The sequence below is a fragment of the Phlebotomus papatasi genome, chromosome 1, assembly GCF_024763615.1.
Source record: "Phlebotomus papatasi isolate M1 chromosome 1, Ppap_2.1, whole genome shotgun sequence".
NCBI classification, from domain to species: Eukaryota; Metazoa; Arthropoda; class Insecta; order Diptera; family Psychodidae; genus Phlebotomus; species Phlebotomus papatasi.
In genome coordinates, this window is record NC_077222.1 from 100313596 (window position 1) to 100328567 (window position 14972).

Consider the following 14972-nt stretch of genomic DNA (forward strand, 5'->3'; position numbering starts at 1 on the left):
CATGAAATTTTCTTTTTGATTATGACCAGCCCAATTGAATGACCTTTCCCCCATGTATTATTCGTCAGAAAACAAAGGTATTTACACAAAAATATAGCTTATTTAGTGCTCTTCATGTGTGAACAACCAAAATTTCAGGAAAGGCTCTCATTTTTGAATCGCGATATGAAATAGTTGGGAGTGCAGAAACGTCTCATACCAAATAATGAGAGAGAGTGAGACAGCCTCTAAAAGCAAGTGAGACAAAGAAACGGGCTTCAATTTCGAAGCCCACTCGCCACCACCCTGCTTCTACATAATCGATTTTTCTTTGTGTCGGTCCCTGTGTCGATTGTTTTCCCTAGTAGCGTGTTCTAAAACCACCAAACAGTCGTGACAGAAACCAACCAAATAAAAGTCGATAATGTAGAAGCACTTAAAAAAGTAAAATGCTTAAAAAAAACACGTTAATTTTTCATTGGGATAGCACTATAAGCCTGTTCTGACTAATTCGATGGAGCGTCATCGTACCTGTTCATTGTATCAGTTACCAGTTATCAGTTGTAGTTTCTTTACAACTGGTACTTTCTTTAGGCAGTATTAAAAAATGGAAACGAATAAATTAAGAATTTATGAGCCATCGTCGCATTTTCGATTTTATTTTAAGAGATTTTTTTTTGATTTTTTTTAATCGCTTTATCTGGTTTTTATTGATCAACTCGATTCTACTGACCAAACTCCTAATTTACTGACAAGTGTTAATCTCTTCAGAAGTCCCTTTCGACTAATAAAAATTTTGTTCCGTTCATATATTTATTCATAAATTAATTTTATACACAAGTATTATCCATATTTTTATATGTTTTAGTTAATCGCTTTTAACTTTGGAGAAATGATAAGATAATTATTTTCCGCTATTTTACTCCAAAGTCCCAACTGTACTTCAGCTATTTCTCTCTGATCGATCTTTATCACGGAATTCTGTTGGATCAGTGAATTTGACCGTTAAAATGTAGAATATAGCTGGGAAGGGGACAAATGCCAAGAATGCATAATGCTGGCGAAGTGAAAGAATTCCATAAGCCATCAACAGCCAATGACCCACTGAAAATTGATCGTTTTTGTTAAATATTTCCTTAATGGGCGATTGCATTTTTTACTCACATATTATCACGATATTTTTCATTTCTGTGAGGGATGTTTTCATTAGTGACTTCATTGATTGATCCAATTTGATGGAGAAATGCGTTGCGTTGGAAATCATTGAGATTACGATGCTTAGGTATGGAAATGCGTAGTCTGAAAGAGGAAATGGTTAGTTGCGTATGAAAGATTTGGAAGTAAGAGAGGAGTAAGTTATTTTACAAATGAGCCCTCCTGCAACGGCGTGTAGTACAGTGAGGATCGGAAGGAAGTAGAGGGCGCAGTAGACGGCTGATTTTCCCGCCTTAAGAAATTTTCTATTGAGTAATGGTCTGAGGATCATCATGTTGATGAGGCAGAGAAAGTAGAAGAGTAACACCATGGTTTGCCTGAAAAATCCAAGGATTAGGAAAAGAAGAAAAGACGCTGGTTATATTAAGGTGGATTTACAGTGGATAGACAGCTTCTTGGGTACAGTGGAGCTTCTTGCCGTAGTGAGGGGTAGGATTGTGGAAGAGGGTGTACCAGTCTGAGAGGCGATTCACGCGGCAGGAATAGATCTTAAGTTGCCACACGGGCTCCATGGAAAGTAAAGTGATTACAGCTGCCGTGACAACTTCAACAAATGCACTGAAATGGAGAATTAGTTGTCCCCGACTGAAGCCCCTCTCCTTCGCTGCCACATCAATAAAGAACCAATGCATCACCAGTGGTAGGGCACCCATGAATCCCAAGTACAGATAATTGTACATTGAGAGCTCCTCATTGCAGAGGGCACAAGCAAAAGTCTCATTTACTCGATAGCCCCGAGGACATGCTCCACAATTGCTCCATGTGTTGTTCTCTTCAAAGAACATTCGGCCACAGTAGAGTCCCGGACACCTCTCTATTTCCATCATCTTGTTTTTACCCTTCCACAGACACGCGATTCCTTATTATTCCTTTTTAGCTCCTATTATCACAAGCACCGAGGATAAAATAGACTTATTTATTTGTCACACAAACTCCATAATTCCTTTCTTCTACACAGAATATTAAAATCTGATTTTATTTTAGCAAGTGAACTTGCCAAGTCTAACTTAACAATCCAATGTATATTTATTTATTTTTTATTTCACAAGAAATATTGATTTTCTTTTAGTTTTCAAAAGCAAGAAACACCGATATGAATGAATTTGACAACAAAAGTGTACACATTGCAGAAGCAAACTGGATTCCTAGGCTAAAGTCGCTAAAGTTAAATAAATTCTTTGAAAAACGATTGAAAATTTTTGAATCTGGCCCTGTGTAAAAGTGTTATAAATTAAGGTTCAGAATTTCATGAAATTTATGATTTCGAAATTTTCATGAAATATTCAGAATACCTAAAAGTTTCACTTTTACCACTTTCGACTTTTCAAAGCTATTGTGGCCAGTGGTAGAGTTTGATCTGACCGCCCTGGGAATGGGCTCTCAGTGTAAACCTGCGTCTTTTGAAGTACTTTAAAAAAAAATGTTTTGTTAAATAAACAAATGGATTTTGTTGAAATTTTGTCAAAAGGATGTTATTTACCAATTTGACAAAACTTTTTCTTGCATTTTATATGGAAAAACACCCTTTTGACAAACTTTTAACAAAATCCAGTTGGCCGCCGATTTGACAAAACTTTTCCATATTCTGTATGGAAGAACATCCTTTTTACAAACTTGTCCTGTTAATTTGACAAAACATTTTTTTCAGAGTAGGGATCTCTGCGCTAATGATTCAACCCTCTTTCCACTGAGCTATTGTGACTCCTTCTGACTTTCAATAACTTAACCTCATCATTCCTTCAATAGAGGTTATAGAATAAAATAGGTTCGTGTATTCTTAAGTGTGTTATCTTGGCATTTATAAGCAAAGAAAACATGAAAACGCATGTTCTTATGATTTTCAGAAAACATAAGAACATGCTCTTTTAGTCCAAGTAACACCTTTACATTAGCCAAGATGATGACTCCAAGATGGGGATGTCGTAGCTAAGTGGATAGAGTGCTGGATCTATGGTGCAAAGAGCTCTGGTTCGAGCGACGGACGAATCGCGTTTAGTAGTGCTGTAAAAAAAAACTTGACCAGCTAGACGCATAGTTTCAGACACCTCGTTGTAATCCAGCTATTCACTTGCATTTAGCCATTCTCATATCGAAGGCTTTGTGTTTCATTCCCTGTTTTGAATAGCTTATTCCACATCACTTTATCTCTCATATCTCAGTCCCGGGCAACGGCAACTCTCCCGAGTTTTATTTCAATGCATATACTCTGGTTCGTCAAGAAGACAACTCGATCTAGCACTCGTCAAATATAGTCATTCGAGGAGAGATTGACAGTAAGCGAAATGAACCATTTCGTCTCTTGCCCACCCACTACGCACTATCGCCACGATGTTTTTTTCAACAAGCCTTTTGTAATGGTGACAACGTCAATCAAGAGTCTTTGATTGACAAATCTGTGAGATTCGTTTTTTATTTTCTGTTAAAGCCGTGTCCGTAATATTAAATATAAAACGATGGTCCATCTTCCCCGAATGACTCTATATTATGTGATAGAACTATAAATTTAAGTATTTGAAGGCTTATAATGTGCTTGTGATCAGCCGTAAAATTAATGAAAACTTATATAAGATTAAAGATCTTTCTCGGAGAATACGTATCAGGCTTTAACCCTTTAAGGACGATTGGAACACCGGTGTACCATAAAGAAAATAATTTTTCCTGACTATACCTAAAGTTATTTTTTTCTTATGTTTGTACATAATTGTAAAGTAGAAGGTTGAAGAACTCTAGAATATTTTTTGCAAGTCTCTAGCTATTTGCTATGCAGTAAATATTTAAGCTCAAAAATTGTGAATTTTTAAATTCTCAAATTCATAATTGATTTTATTTATTTTTTATACTTCTCATTTTTTTAAGAAAAACATTTTTGGCAATAAAAACTACAATACTCATACGTAATATTTTTCATTAAAGCGAAAAATATTATTCATTGGTATTGTCAGAAAAATTACTTAAATTTTTGGGCTATTTTTGTCCCTATCGTTCATAGAAGCACAAAATATACCGAATCAGATTCTGTTGGATTTTCCAAGGTTAGATGTAAGACTTATCATTGCTTATGTTTCTCAGCTTAATTTTTATTGTTGATTTTCAGTCCGTAAAAAGTGTTTCGTCGTTAAAGGGTTAAATTGATTCAAGGATTTAATGATCAAATATCTTTCCCCGAAATTGGAGGTATAGGGTGAAAGAAATACATATTGACACTTTGAGAACTCGTGTCAGCACCTATTGACATCCTATTCTGTATCATTTGGGATATGAAATTTGAATATATCTTTTTACAGGAGGAAACGTCGTATTACTTACAATTGTCTTAAATACATCAAATCAATTTAAAAATATTGAACAAAGAAGTGTTAATTGAGGTTCTCTGTCGAACAAGTGTTTTTTTTCTTTTAACAGGCGTAGGCCTTAAGTGCGTATCGTATTTACAGCGTTCCCAAGACTATGTATATTGGGATCATGTATACAATTGGACACTGCTAAAAATAAAAGGGTCAAATTGGATCATATTTGATGCTTTGAAAGAATAACTAGCTGTAGCTTGAAATTTTGTATGGACGTTTATCACGATAGATTATGTTTTATTGTATTGTAAACTTATTACGATAAAATCGTGAATAAACACCAAAGGCGACCTTTTCATTGTTTTTATTTGTTTATTCCGGAGTTAAATAAGAGTCACAACAGGGACACTTTCAAAGGATCTTCGGTGGTCCTTTTAATTTTTATCAGTGGATTATGCAAACGCACTTCTGGATATTTCCCTATTATTGAAAATAGTTCGAGAAATTGTCGCCAATATAATTTTGAATATATTATTGCTTCTCTGTATCTTATTCGAAAGAAATTCCCTGCGGGTATGCAAGATTTCTGTTATGCATATAGCAATTTCACATGGTTTTTCTTTTGATCCCAAAAATATGTAGAATCCCGGAATCCGCAGCAATTATTGAATTCTCGATATTAAAAAATAATGAATTTTTAACCTATTGCTTCGAATATAACTCGCACAAGTTTTAATTTTTAATTTTTAAAATTTTTAATTTAATTTTTTTAGGTTTTAATTTTTTCCGTTTTAATTTTTAAATTAATTTTTGTTAAAATTATAGTTTTTCTATCATAAAACCCCTATACTCGGCGTGAAATATCTCTCTTGTAAAGTTGACAATTTTGAATCATTCGATTTATATTGTGAGCAGTTGATATATGATAAATAAAGCGGAAAGTTTCATTAAGGGATAGAATGAAAATTTGAAACATGAAAAAATACAAACCTAATTTATCAATGGCTTTGTATAACAAAATTTGCGCCATCTATTGACTACCACTACTAATACGGAGACATTCTGTTATTATATATTTTTTAAATATTGTCAGTTAAACTGTTATACAAGCTTATGAAAAGTAAAATGGAATTGAAGAAATCTCAACTATAAAAGAAGCGAATAATTTTGTGGAAATTATATACTTTATAATAAATGTATGATAAGAATGCATAATTTTCATATATAGCTCCCATTAAGAAAAATATTTTGAATCTTTAGATAACTTAATAATAAGTTTGTGTTCTGTTAGATAATTTATAGCAAATGGTAAGAATGATAAACATTATTTTTCCATCCTTTTGCTGTGTTTGACGTTGAAAACAGTTTTAGGTGAAAGCTACAGAAGCTACAGAAGATCCAAGGAAAGGTATAGGAGTATAACATTGAGGAAAGATTGTTGGTGAATGCCAAGTATTTACTCGCCAAAGGCCCTACTTCTTCAGATGGAAATTCATTTCTCTCCAATGTTGGAAGTTAAGAACGCGGCCTCCAGCAAAATGCTTCGTATCACCGAGAACCTGGAATATTCCGTAGTTGGAAATTTCTGGTGGATGTGGGATGACACACAATAGTTTTGAAAAGGGACGACGAAGAGGGGAGGGTATGACCTTTCTGAACCAGTTCAAAATCTCAAACTTAATACCTTATGATAATAATCCCATTTTTATGCACGACTTTAGCAATGGGAGACCGTATTCGACAGAGAAATGTTAGAGTTCTTTTTTTATGCTCTCTTGGTTTAACATAAGGGTTCTTCGGGGGATAAAACCATTGAGTCATTTTTCGTATCGTTCTAGATATTTGCAAATATTGACGATTTAGTAAGTGAGATGGTGAAGAGCGCTCAGTCCAACGCTCTTTATAAAATAGAATTTTCAGTATCACAGCGTAGAGCACTTTAAAAGTCAATTTATTGCGAGAGAGCTTACCAAAATGGGTATTACAAAAGAGAGTTATCATTTAACTAAACGCTCAACGTTGCATCACAAGAATTTTTAAATTTCGATATTTCCCCATCATTTTCTTCTTTGGCTTGAGCAAATAGCTTATATCGTTGATGTAATTCTATTTCCTCTTCTACATGATTTCTATACTCATTTGGAGTTTGCCACGTTCTTCTTGAAAATGTACCTTCCTGCCAAGAATACTCTGCTCGGATTTATGAATAGCAATTCAGCCTAAAGTGGGTGATTTCCAAAGAATTCGAAAACACTTCCAGAAGTGCTGAAATGCAAGGGACGAGACGGTTGAGGGTATAAATTCATGAGGTTCATGCACAGAGTTGAGAGGGTTTATGTACTTCGTCCCCAAAAGAATGGGTTTATTCCCAGGAAGCTCAATAAAAATCATCACATACATTACATGCACGTTTTTGTCACCCCAACTCATTTGATGAATTAGCAGGGACCCACAAGAACTCTCTACGGCAGCACCTTTTTTTGGGGAGAAATTCTTGCCAGAAATTATATATTTAACTTCAAAAACGAGCATGAATTATTTACTATAATTTTGGCAACGTGATACGACTTGAATGATTTCAGTGACAATTTATCACACTTTCCTTTTCATTGTTTAAATTATTCTGCTCACGACTCGCCCTTAGAAAATCAATATCCCTCCAGCACTGCCTTCTTTGCCACATATGTACATAAGAAGTCATTTGAGATAGATAGCCTTTTGCAAATATACCTATATGTTGAAGAAATCATTTGGGAATACCTGATTTTAATCAAAAGGTAGAGAAGGGCATATAAATTTTTAGATGCTCCTCATTCTTGCGGTCAATGTCCCAAGGTAAAATTCTTAAGAGAATAAACTCAGTTTTTATTTAATAATTTTGAACTAGGTTAATTGAAAACTGAAGAAACGGTAAAGAAAATACTAAAGTTGGTTCTATTCACTTTTACAATTAAAATAAGTAAATGAGATAAACACCTTCAAAAAAAAACCATTAAAAATTATCAAAATTATAATTATTATTTTAATAATGCGCTATTAGCGGTGATGGTCACACGAAGACATGATCTGCCAAAGAGTTGTTCATGATACCTTTCATTTCCGCCATCAATGGCTCTGGCACAAGTTTTAGATCAGGAAAATTTCATGTAATCGAAATTCATATCCCTTTCTTTCTTAAAAGCTTCGCATATGTCTATTCTACTCTTTCAGACTCTTCTTCTTCTTTTGAACGTCATAAGAAATTAAATTTAGTTTAAACTAATTTTTTCGACTAGTTATGGTCATTATTTGATTGGTCATTATTGGTGATCATTCGATGGTCATTAAAAGTGTAGCATAGATCTGTCCTACTCATTTGTACTCTTCTTCTTCTTCTTTTAAACATCACACCAAATTAAATTAAGTTCAGTCCCATTTTGAGTCAGATAGAGTGGGATAGATTTATGCAAATTTTTCGAGAAAGAAAGGACGCGAATTTTAATTTAATGAAACTATACCAAGCTAAAAGGTGTGCCACAGACGTAACTATCAAAATTTTTTATGATCAAAATTCATACACTGACATTTTTAGGTGCTCGACAGACGTAGAGGGAAATGGGGCTACATTGTTATACGATTTTTTCGCATATTTCTAATGGAAACTGGGTTTTAACGTGATATAATTTGCATAGATAAAATAATTGTGGATCTAAATAAAATAATTGTAAGGACCAGCTTCACTGCGACCTCCCCCTACAGCTCAAATCGAACGATAGCTCAGTGGAAAATTAATGCAAATGCACTATAATCAATATTTTAGAAGTTTTATTAGTTTTGTTTTTAATAAAAGTAGTAAATGGTTTTAATTAAGTTTATCAAGATGTTATTACTTATCAGATTCGTCATTCCAACTAACAAAATTCCTGGAAATCCTTAGATTTTCCTCTAAGAAGAAAATTACAATTTAGTGGCGATTTTTATGAAGCTTTCCCGATTTGCTCAGATACGTAAAAATTTTCCTACATTACACCGCACGCAAAAATTCGCACATCGATGTTAAGATGGAACTTTCATCTACTGCAACCATTTGTAGGAGATATTATGAGTAAGGTAAAATGCCCTCCCTCGACCGGTTCCTCGTCTCGATCGGCAGATTTATTTATTTAATTTATTTATATTTGCTATAATATTTTGTGTATGATCTAACATTAATAGGTCAATCATTCCATGAATAATACGAACCAGTGACAAATTCATAGAAATTGACGAAATTAGACCATTAAACATTCAAAAATTGACCCACCGGTCGAGTCGAGGAACCCGGTCGTGTGAAGGTACTTTACCTTAGTTTCAAAATCAATTTTATGCTGTTTTTCTAACAAAAGGTTTTATGACAGTTCGAAAACCATTTTTTCACTGCATTATGACAGCCAATAAGCTGTTATTCTGTCTTAGAGAACATGTTTTGAACATCACGTATTCCGAAAATGATTCATTACCAATTTAAAATGAAAAACAAATGGCAAAGCGTCCTAGCTTTGCGGAGTGCTCGTACTAACGAGAAAAACTATCCGTGTAGGGGAAACTGGGTCACAACCAAACACGGGGTAGCACCAAACACTAATTTTCATATCTAAACTACTTGGTCTATCTCTACCATTTCTTTAGTGGACAAGCATCCCTATAATGCCTGAAAATTTCTATAGGTTTTGTCATCAGAAGTCGAATATCTGATAAAAAATCACAGTGTTTGGTGTTACCCCGTGTTTGGTGGTGCCCCAGTTTTCCCTATTATCTTTTCGCATACTTTTGGGTACATACCGCTTTAAAATAAAAAGAAAAACCATTCCGAAATAAGAAATCGCTTAAGACAATTAGGTTTTAGAATATTTTAGCATGAGTAGCAAGCATACGAGAAAATAAAAAAGTAAATCTGAGAAAGGTAAATCGTTTACGTGTACTATACCGACTCATGACCGATTATGTCCTATTCGGTCGGATTGGAAATTACAAAATCATTCAAAAAATCCAAATAAAGTCTGTCATATTCTTTCGGTCTCAAGATTGAACTAAACTAAATTTAATGTTGTGTGACGTTCAAAAGAAGAAGAAGAAGAGTATGAAAGAGTATAGGATAAACATGTGTAAAGTTTTTAAGAAAGAAAAGCAAGTGAATTTTGACTTTATGAAATTTTGTTGATCTAAAACGTGTGCCGTATCCATTAATCATCATTACGAAGCTGCAAAACCTTTTAACAAAAATTTCAACATTCTGACAAAAGTATCAATGGGGGTTCCAGGTTTACAACAAATTACAATTTTGCAAATAAAATATAGTTATTGTTTATTAATATTAGATGAGCACATATATTCTGTCAGTAGAAGAGGTTGAAAGTTTGGAGTGGTATATCTCAGCTCCTGATGAACATAATTGGATGAGTGAACTATTGTTGGAAAGCTTGGTTCATTAGCTTTTAGAATCTGGTATACTTAATCTGCTATGGATAAACTATGGTCATCCAGAACCATTTATGTCGAAGAAGACACTTTTTGCAACGTCTTTTTTGGCCATCTACTACTGGGACCAGGAGTAACCCACTTTTCTCGCACAAGGACTGTTTGTTAGAGGAATTCAAAAGGTACAATTTGTGGAAGAAACTTTTTTTTTGGACATCTTACTTTTTTTTATCCATCAACAATAGTTCAACAATTCAACAATAGTTCACTTATCCAAATATGTTCATCACGAGCTGAGATATACCACTCCAAACTTTCAACCTCTTCTACTGACAGAATATATGTGCTCATCTAATATTACAAACTTTGCAGTATTAATGATTTAAAAACTGTTTCTTCCAAAGTTTGCTGAACAAACTTTTGTCTATTATAGCGCCAAATGCAATTTTTTGAATCAAATTGCAAACTTTATTTTTACTTTCTTGAAGTTTTAAATTAATTTATTTAATGTAAATATTTTTCAGAATAAGAAAAATTCATGAAAGTAAATTCACATCTCATTCCTCCTCAAAGGTTCTGCACATGTCTATCCCTATTCATACTCTTCTTCTTCTACTTCTTCTTTTAAATGACTCAAAAAGTTCAATTTAGTCCAATCCAATTTTGAGTGCGACAGAATGGGATAGAAGGCATATATTATGTATGCAACACGTTTGGGAAAAAGAAAGTTATGAATTTTGATTAAATACATGAAATTTTCTCGATTTAAAATATGTGCCAGATGCGTAAAAAATATTTTAATTACTATTGTTGTTTTGTTTCCAGAGATTTTTTTTTGAAATGTTCTGGTACTCAAATTGGAATATATTTCGATACAGTAAATTTAAATGAATTCATTGATTAATGATAATCCGTTTCATGTTTTTGTTTTAATTTTTTTGTCAAATTCATTTTATTTAGACAATATTAAAAAGAGAGTTTATTAAAAAGTCCACAAAAAATTAATTTTCAAAATGCAATTTATGATTGGATATGCCAAAATATACAAAAAAAATACAGGAAACAAAGATAATTATTTTAAATAGTTCTTTTTGTTATTTTCTTGTTGTAAAATTATTTATTCATTTCAAAATTAGTTATTTCTCAAGGAGAGGAACATATTTCCATATTGGCAAGTATCCATCTAGTGTTTGTCGAAAAAAATGCTGAACTTGTATATGAGGAGTGCCAGGTCAGAATTTGGAAGGGCTAAGATTAGATGATCGTTTACTTCCAAATCTTCAGAAACCTTGAACAGCTTCGGCCGCGACAAGACTACGAAATAAAATTCGAACAAGATGTATCTCAGCCACCTTGCGGAATTATCTAAAAATAAGAAATTCTCTTTTTTGGAACTTTAAATAGATTTTCGAATTTTTCAAGATCTACTTCTGTACGGAAAGATTATGTCTTTTGATGTTTTTCATCAACCTAACATAACCTAATATCGCAGACATGGGAGAAACTCTTAAATTGAACCGGGAACTCCTTCGAAGTGCTCAAGTGTCAAAATGTGTCCGTTTTTACATTGTTGTGAGGAACAAAACAGAACAACGACGTTTACTGTCCTTATCCCATTATTTAATCACTCCATAATCACTGAGTAACTCTTTTGCGAGCTTTTTAGTGTGATATTTGATAAATTTTTACCACTTTGTTCGAATATTCAGTATGAATAGTCGAAATTGAATACGAATTCTTCAAACTTCAACGATTTTTTGTGCAAATAGAGTTCCATTTACCTTTTGCCCAAGACACTATTGGAGAATCAAAATCTACTTGTGTTTGGACTCAATACTGAGATACTGAAATGACTCAAATAAACCAACGATGAGTCCAAGCTAATTCGTTTGCTGTAGCTCAACTATTCTGCCCCAGGTTCCCCTAATATATATTGATTTTGCATTATGTAAATATGTATTTATTGATATACATACTGAAAATTAGATTTATTGTATAATTTCAGAAGAATAAAGCTTAAAGAATAAATGATTTATGAGAAATCAAAGCAAAATTATTATCCAAAGGTAAACTTGTTAGACAGAAGTGGGATGTTTTGTATTTATATTTTATTTTAGAGGGAATGGAAGTAATATCCTCTGATAGTATGTACACATCCCCATATTTGCTTAAATATTTATCAGTCATGTAATCGTCTTCTCAGAGATTGTACGTAAAAGAATTATTTGCTGACTGTTTTTCTCCTGATGTCCCCTTAAGCATTTGAAGGCATAGTCAGGACCAAACGGTTGCAGATCTAGACTTGATGTTTTTTTGGGTATTCCATTGATAAAGAAATGCTTCTGACTTTTTCAATATATTTTTTTAAAATAATTAAGTGAAAGTAAGTGAAAATAGTCATAGAACAGTATCCATTAAAGTAATTGTTATGCAAAAAATACATTTAGTGGAAAAGGTTCCCTGTAAAACCATTTGAAAGTAGAAGAATTGAAAGTAATATTTCTCAAAGGATTTAAATTTAAATTTCCACTGAATTGACTTTTTCTTCTGGCATAAAAATTAATTCATGAATTTTCCAGGGAAGTTTTGGGAGGAAACATCACCCATTCAAAGTAAAAAGGATATGTAAGTTTATAGACTTAACAATACCATTTTTGCCTCCACCCTTTTATATGGCCTTGTCACTCACTGACTACATTATCCAAAAGCAGGAAATTGATGCCAAACTCTTTAACATACTTTCAACTTTAGTTTCTTCCTGTGTGTTTTTTTCTTACCACTCTCGCTCCTTTTATTGGATTTCACTTTAGGATGAGAGTTTTTTTTTCTTAGTTCACATTGTTTAATGTTAAAATTGGCGAGAGAGAGAACCTAAAAGGAGTGTCCAAGGGAAAAATAATTTCTTTTGTTGTCTTGTATTTGGCCCCAAGAACTTTCTTCCCTAGATGCTTCTCATAATGCTAAAATGGCTTCTCTGGGACACACCTTTTTAAAATTCACTTAGGATAATCAACTTAACCCTCATCACAAAACGACGAAATCCTTATTCTATTTTGAAGAAGGATAGAAAAAAAAGAACTCACATCTTCATATTGATATCAAGAAATTAGCTTTTAAAGGGAAATTTTTATGCTGGGAGACCTCAAATGAAATCTACATTAAAAGGCATAAAATGTATTGTCCCAAATGCAAATGTTCTGAATTGAATAGGAATTGGGTACTTTTGAATTTTCCACAGAGAGGGAGAGAGAAAAAAAAATAGAAATAGAGTATTAAAGTATTATTTTCTTGGGAATATAGAGATTGTGTTTGTTGATACTGGAGAAGGATGAAATCTGTACTAAAAAAAAAATTGATAAACTTTCATTTCTTATTATCCCTCGGTATCTTAACAATAAGTTGCTGTTTTATGTGAAATTGATAGGGTTTAGTTTCAATTGCCTGGAGTCAAAGGTACAATTTAATATTATTCTCATATTCTAGAATTTCCTATATCCTGGAAACTTTTCAAATCCAATATTGGTGACCTATACAATAATACTTACATACAGATCGACCCTTTTTCCTCTCTATCCACTCTTTGAGTTAAGGCGCTTATCAGTTTCAAATAACATACAAACTCACATGTCCCACTCTTAATTGAAAAATCGCTTGATACCCCCTACAATTTCACCCAAACCCGAAAAAAAAGGAATGTTTAAAAGAAAAAAAGCCACTTTAATTTATCCTTTCCCACAAAATGAATTCAATTGTGCTTTTAATGAAAATTCTCAGGGGTGTTTTTAGCATTGGCAAATAATTCAGAATCCTGAGGTTACATCATTTATCCAAATATACCTATATCAATAGACACAATAAACATTCGTTCAACATGAACAACCCTCTCATCAATTATATCCAAAATACATACATAGTTCATTTCTATCCACCCGCACCGCCTCACTTATTTTCTCGACTGCACATTTAGCACATGTCATGAATTCACTTGTGAAGATACACGCCCCAGCTAATTTACAATGTTCATTTCTATTTTCGCCACTTTAAAAGTTAACACTTTCCCAGAGAGTTCAAATTACACTTTAATAGCGATTATTTTGTGGTTGATGCAGAGTGTGGATAATTCAAAAACATGTAATTTTAATTTCATCCCTATTTAGTAAACCTTGAAACTATTTTAACTGGGTTATGTTAAGCTAGCTGTAGCACAAATTATGCAATTCACAAAATTTTACAGTCACACAATTCAGTAGTTTAAGTTATGCCCAACTGGTGTTGCATTCAGAAAGTGAAAAGTCACAGTTAGGACACAAGTACACTGACCGTTAAATTCAATCTCTGTAAAAGTTTCATCTTAAAGTTTACAATATTTAAAGTCTAGCCCATTAGGGGAGGGTCTGCTAGTTTCAAATTAAATTTTAAATTGGGTTTTAAGACCGCTTTTGCTATTCGATCATCACAGGGGAAGCACGGTGTGCTTACAGCCAAAATTTGATCCCATAAAAGTGTCTTGGCTAAAAATTAAATCTTACCATCACAAGTAGATCTTGAAAAATTCGAAAATCTATTTGAAGATCCAAAAAAGAGACTTTATTACTTCTTAATTCTTTCACAAGGTGGCTGAAGTTACATCCTGTTCGAATTTCGAAGTGCCAAGTGTCAAAATGTGACAGTATTCACATTATTGTGAGGAAAAAAAAACAGAACAACGGCGCTTACTGTTCACATTCCATTATTTAATCACTCCATAATCACTGAGTAACTCTTTTGCCAGCTTTTTAGTGTGATATATGATAAGTTTTCCCCACCTTGTTCGAAAATTTAGTAAGAGAATTCGAAATTGAATTTGAATTCTCCGAACATCAACGACTTTTTGTGCAAATAGAGTTCCATTTACCTTTTATCTAAGACACTATTGGAGAATCAAAATCTACTTGTGTTTACACCCAATCTTTCCGTACAGAAGTAGATATTGAAAAATTCGAACATCTATTTGAAGATCCAAAAAAGAGACTTTTTTACTTCTTAATACTTTCGTAAGGTGGCGGAAGTTACATC

At 33.2% G+C, this 14972-nt stretch overlaps 1 protein-coding gene across 1 annotated transcript; it reads right to left on the reverse strand.

The window, feature by feature from the left end:
- Window positions 1-773: 773 nt before the first annotated feature.
- LOC129810074 (JNK1/MAPK8-associated membrane protein-like) lies at window positions 774-2366 on the reverse strand. The gene is made up of 4 exons (XM_055860324.1): window positions 1573-2366; window positions 1345-1511; window positions 1144-1278; window positions 774-1083 (listed from the first exon to the last, which is right to left on the reverse strand). Exons 1-4 carry the CDS (start codon window positions 2019-2021, stop codon window positions 923-925), a joined length of 912 nt encoding a protein of 303 aa, XP_055716299.1. The 5' UTR covers window positions 2022-2366; the 3' UTR covers window positions 774-922.
- Between the last annotated feature and the right edge of the window lie 12606 nt (window positions 2367-14972).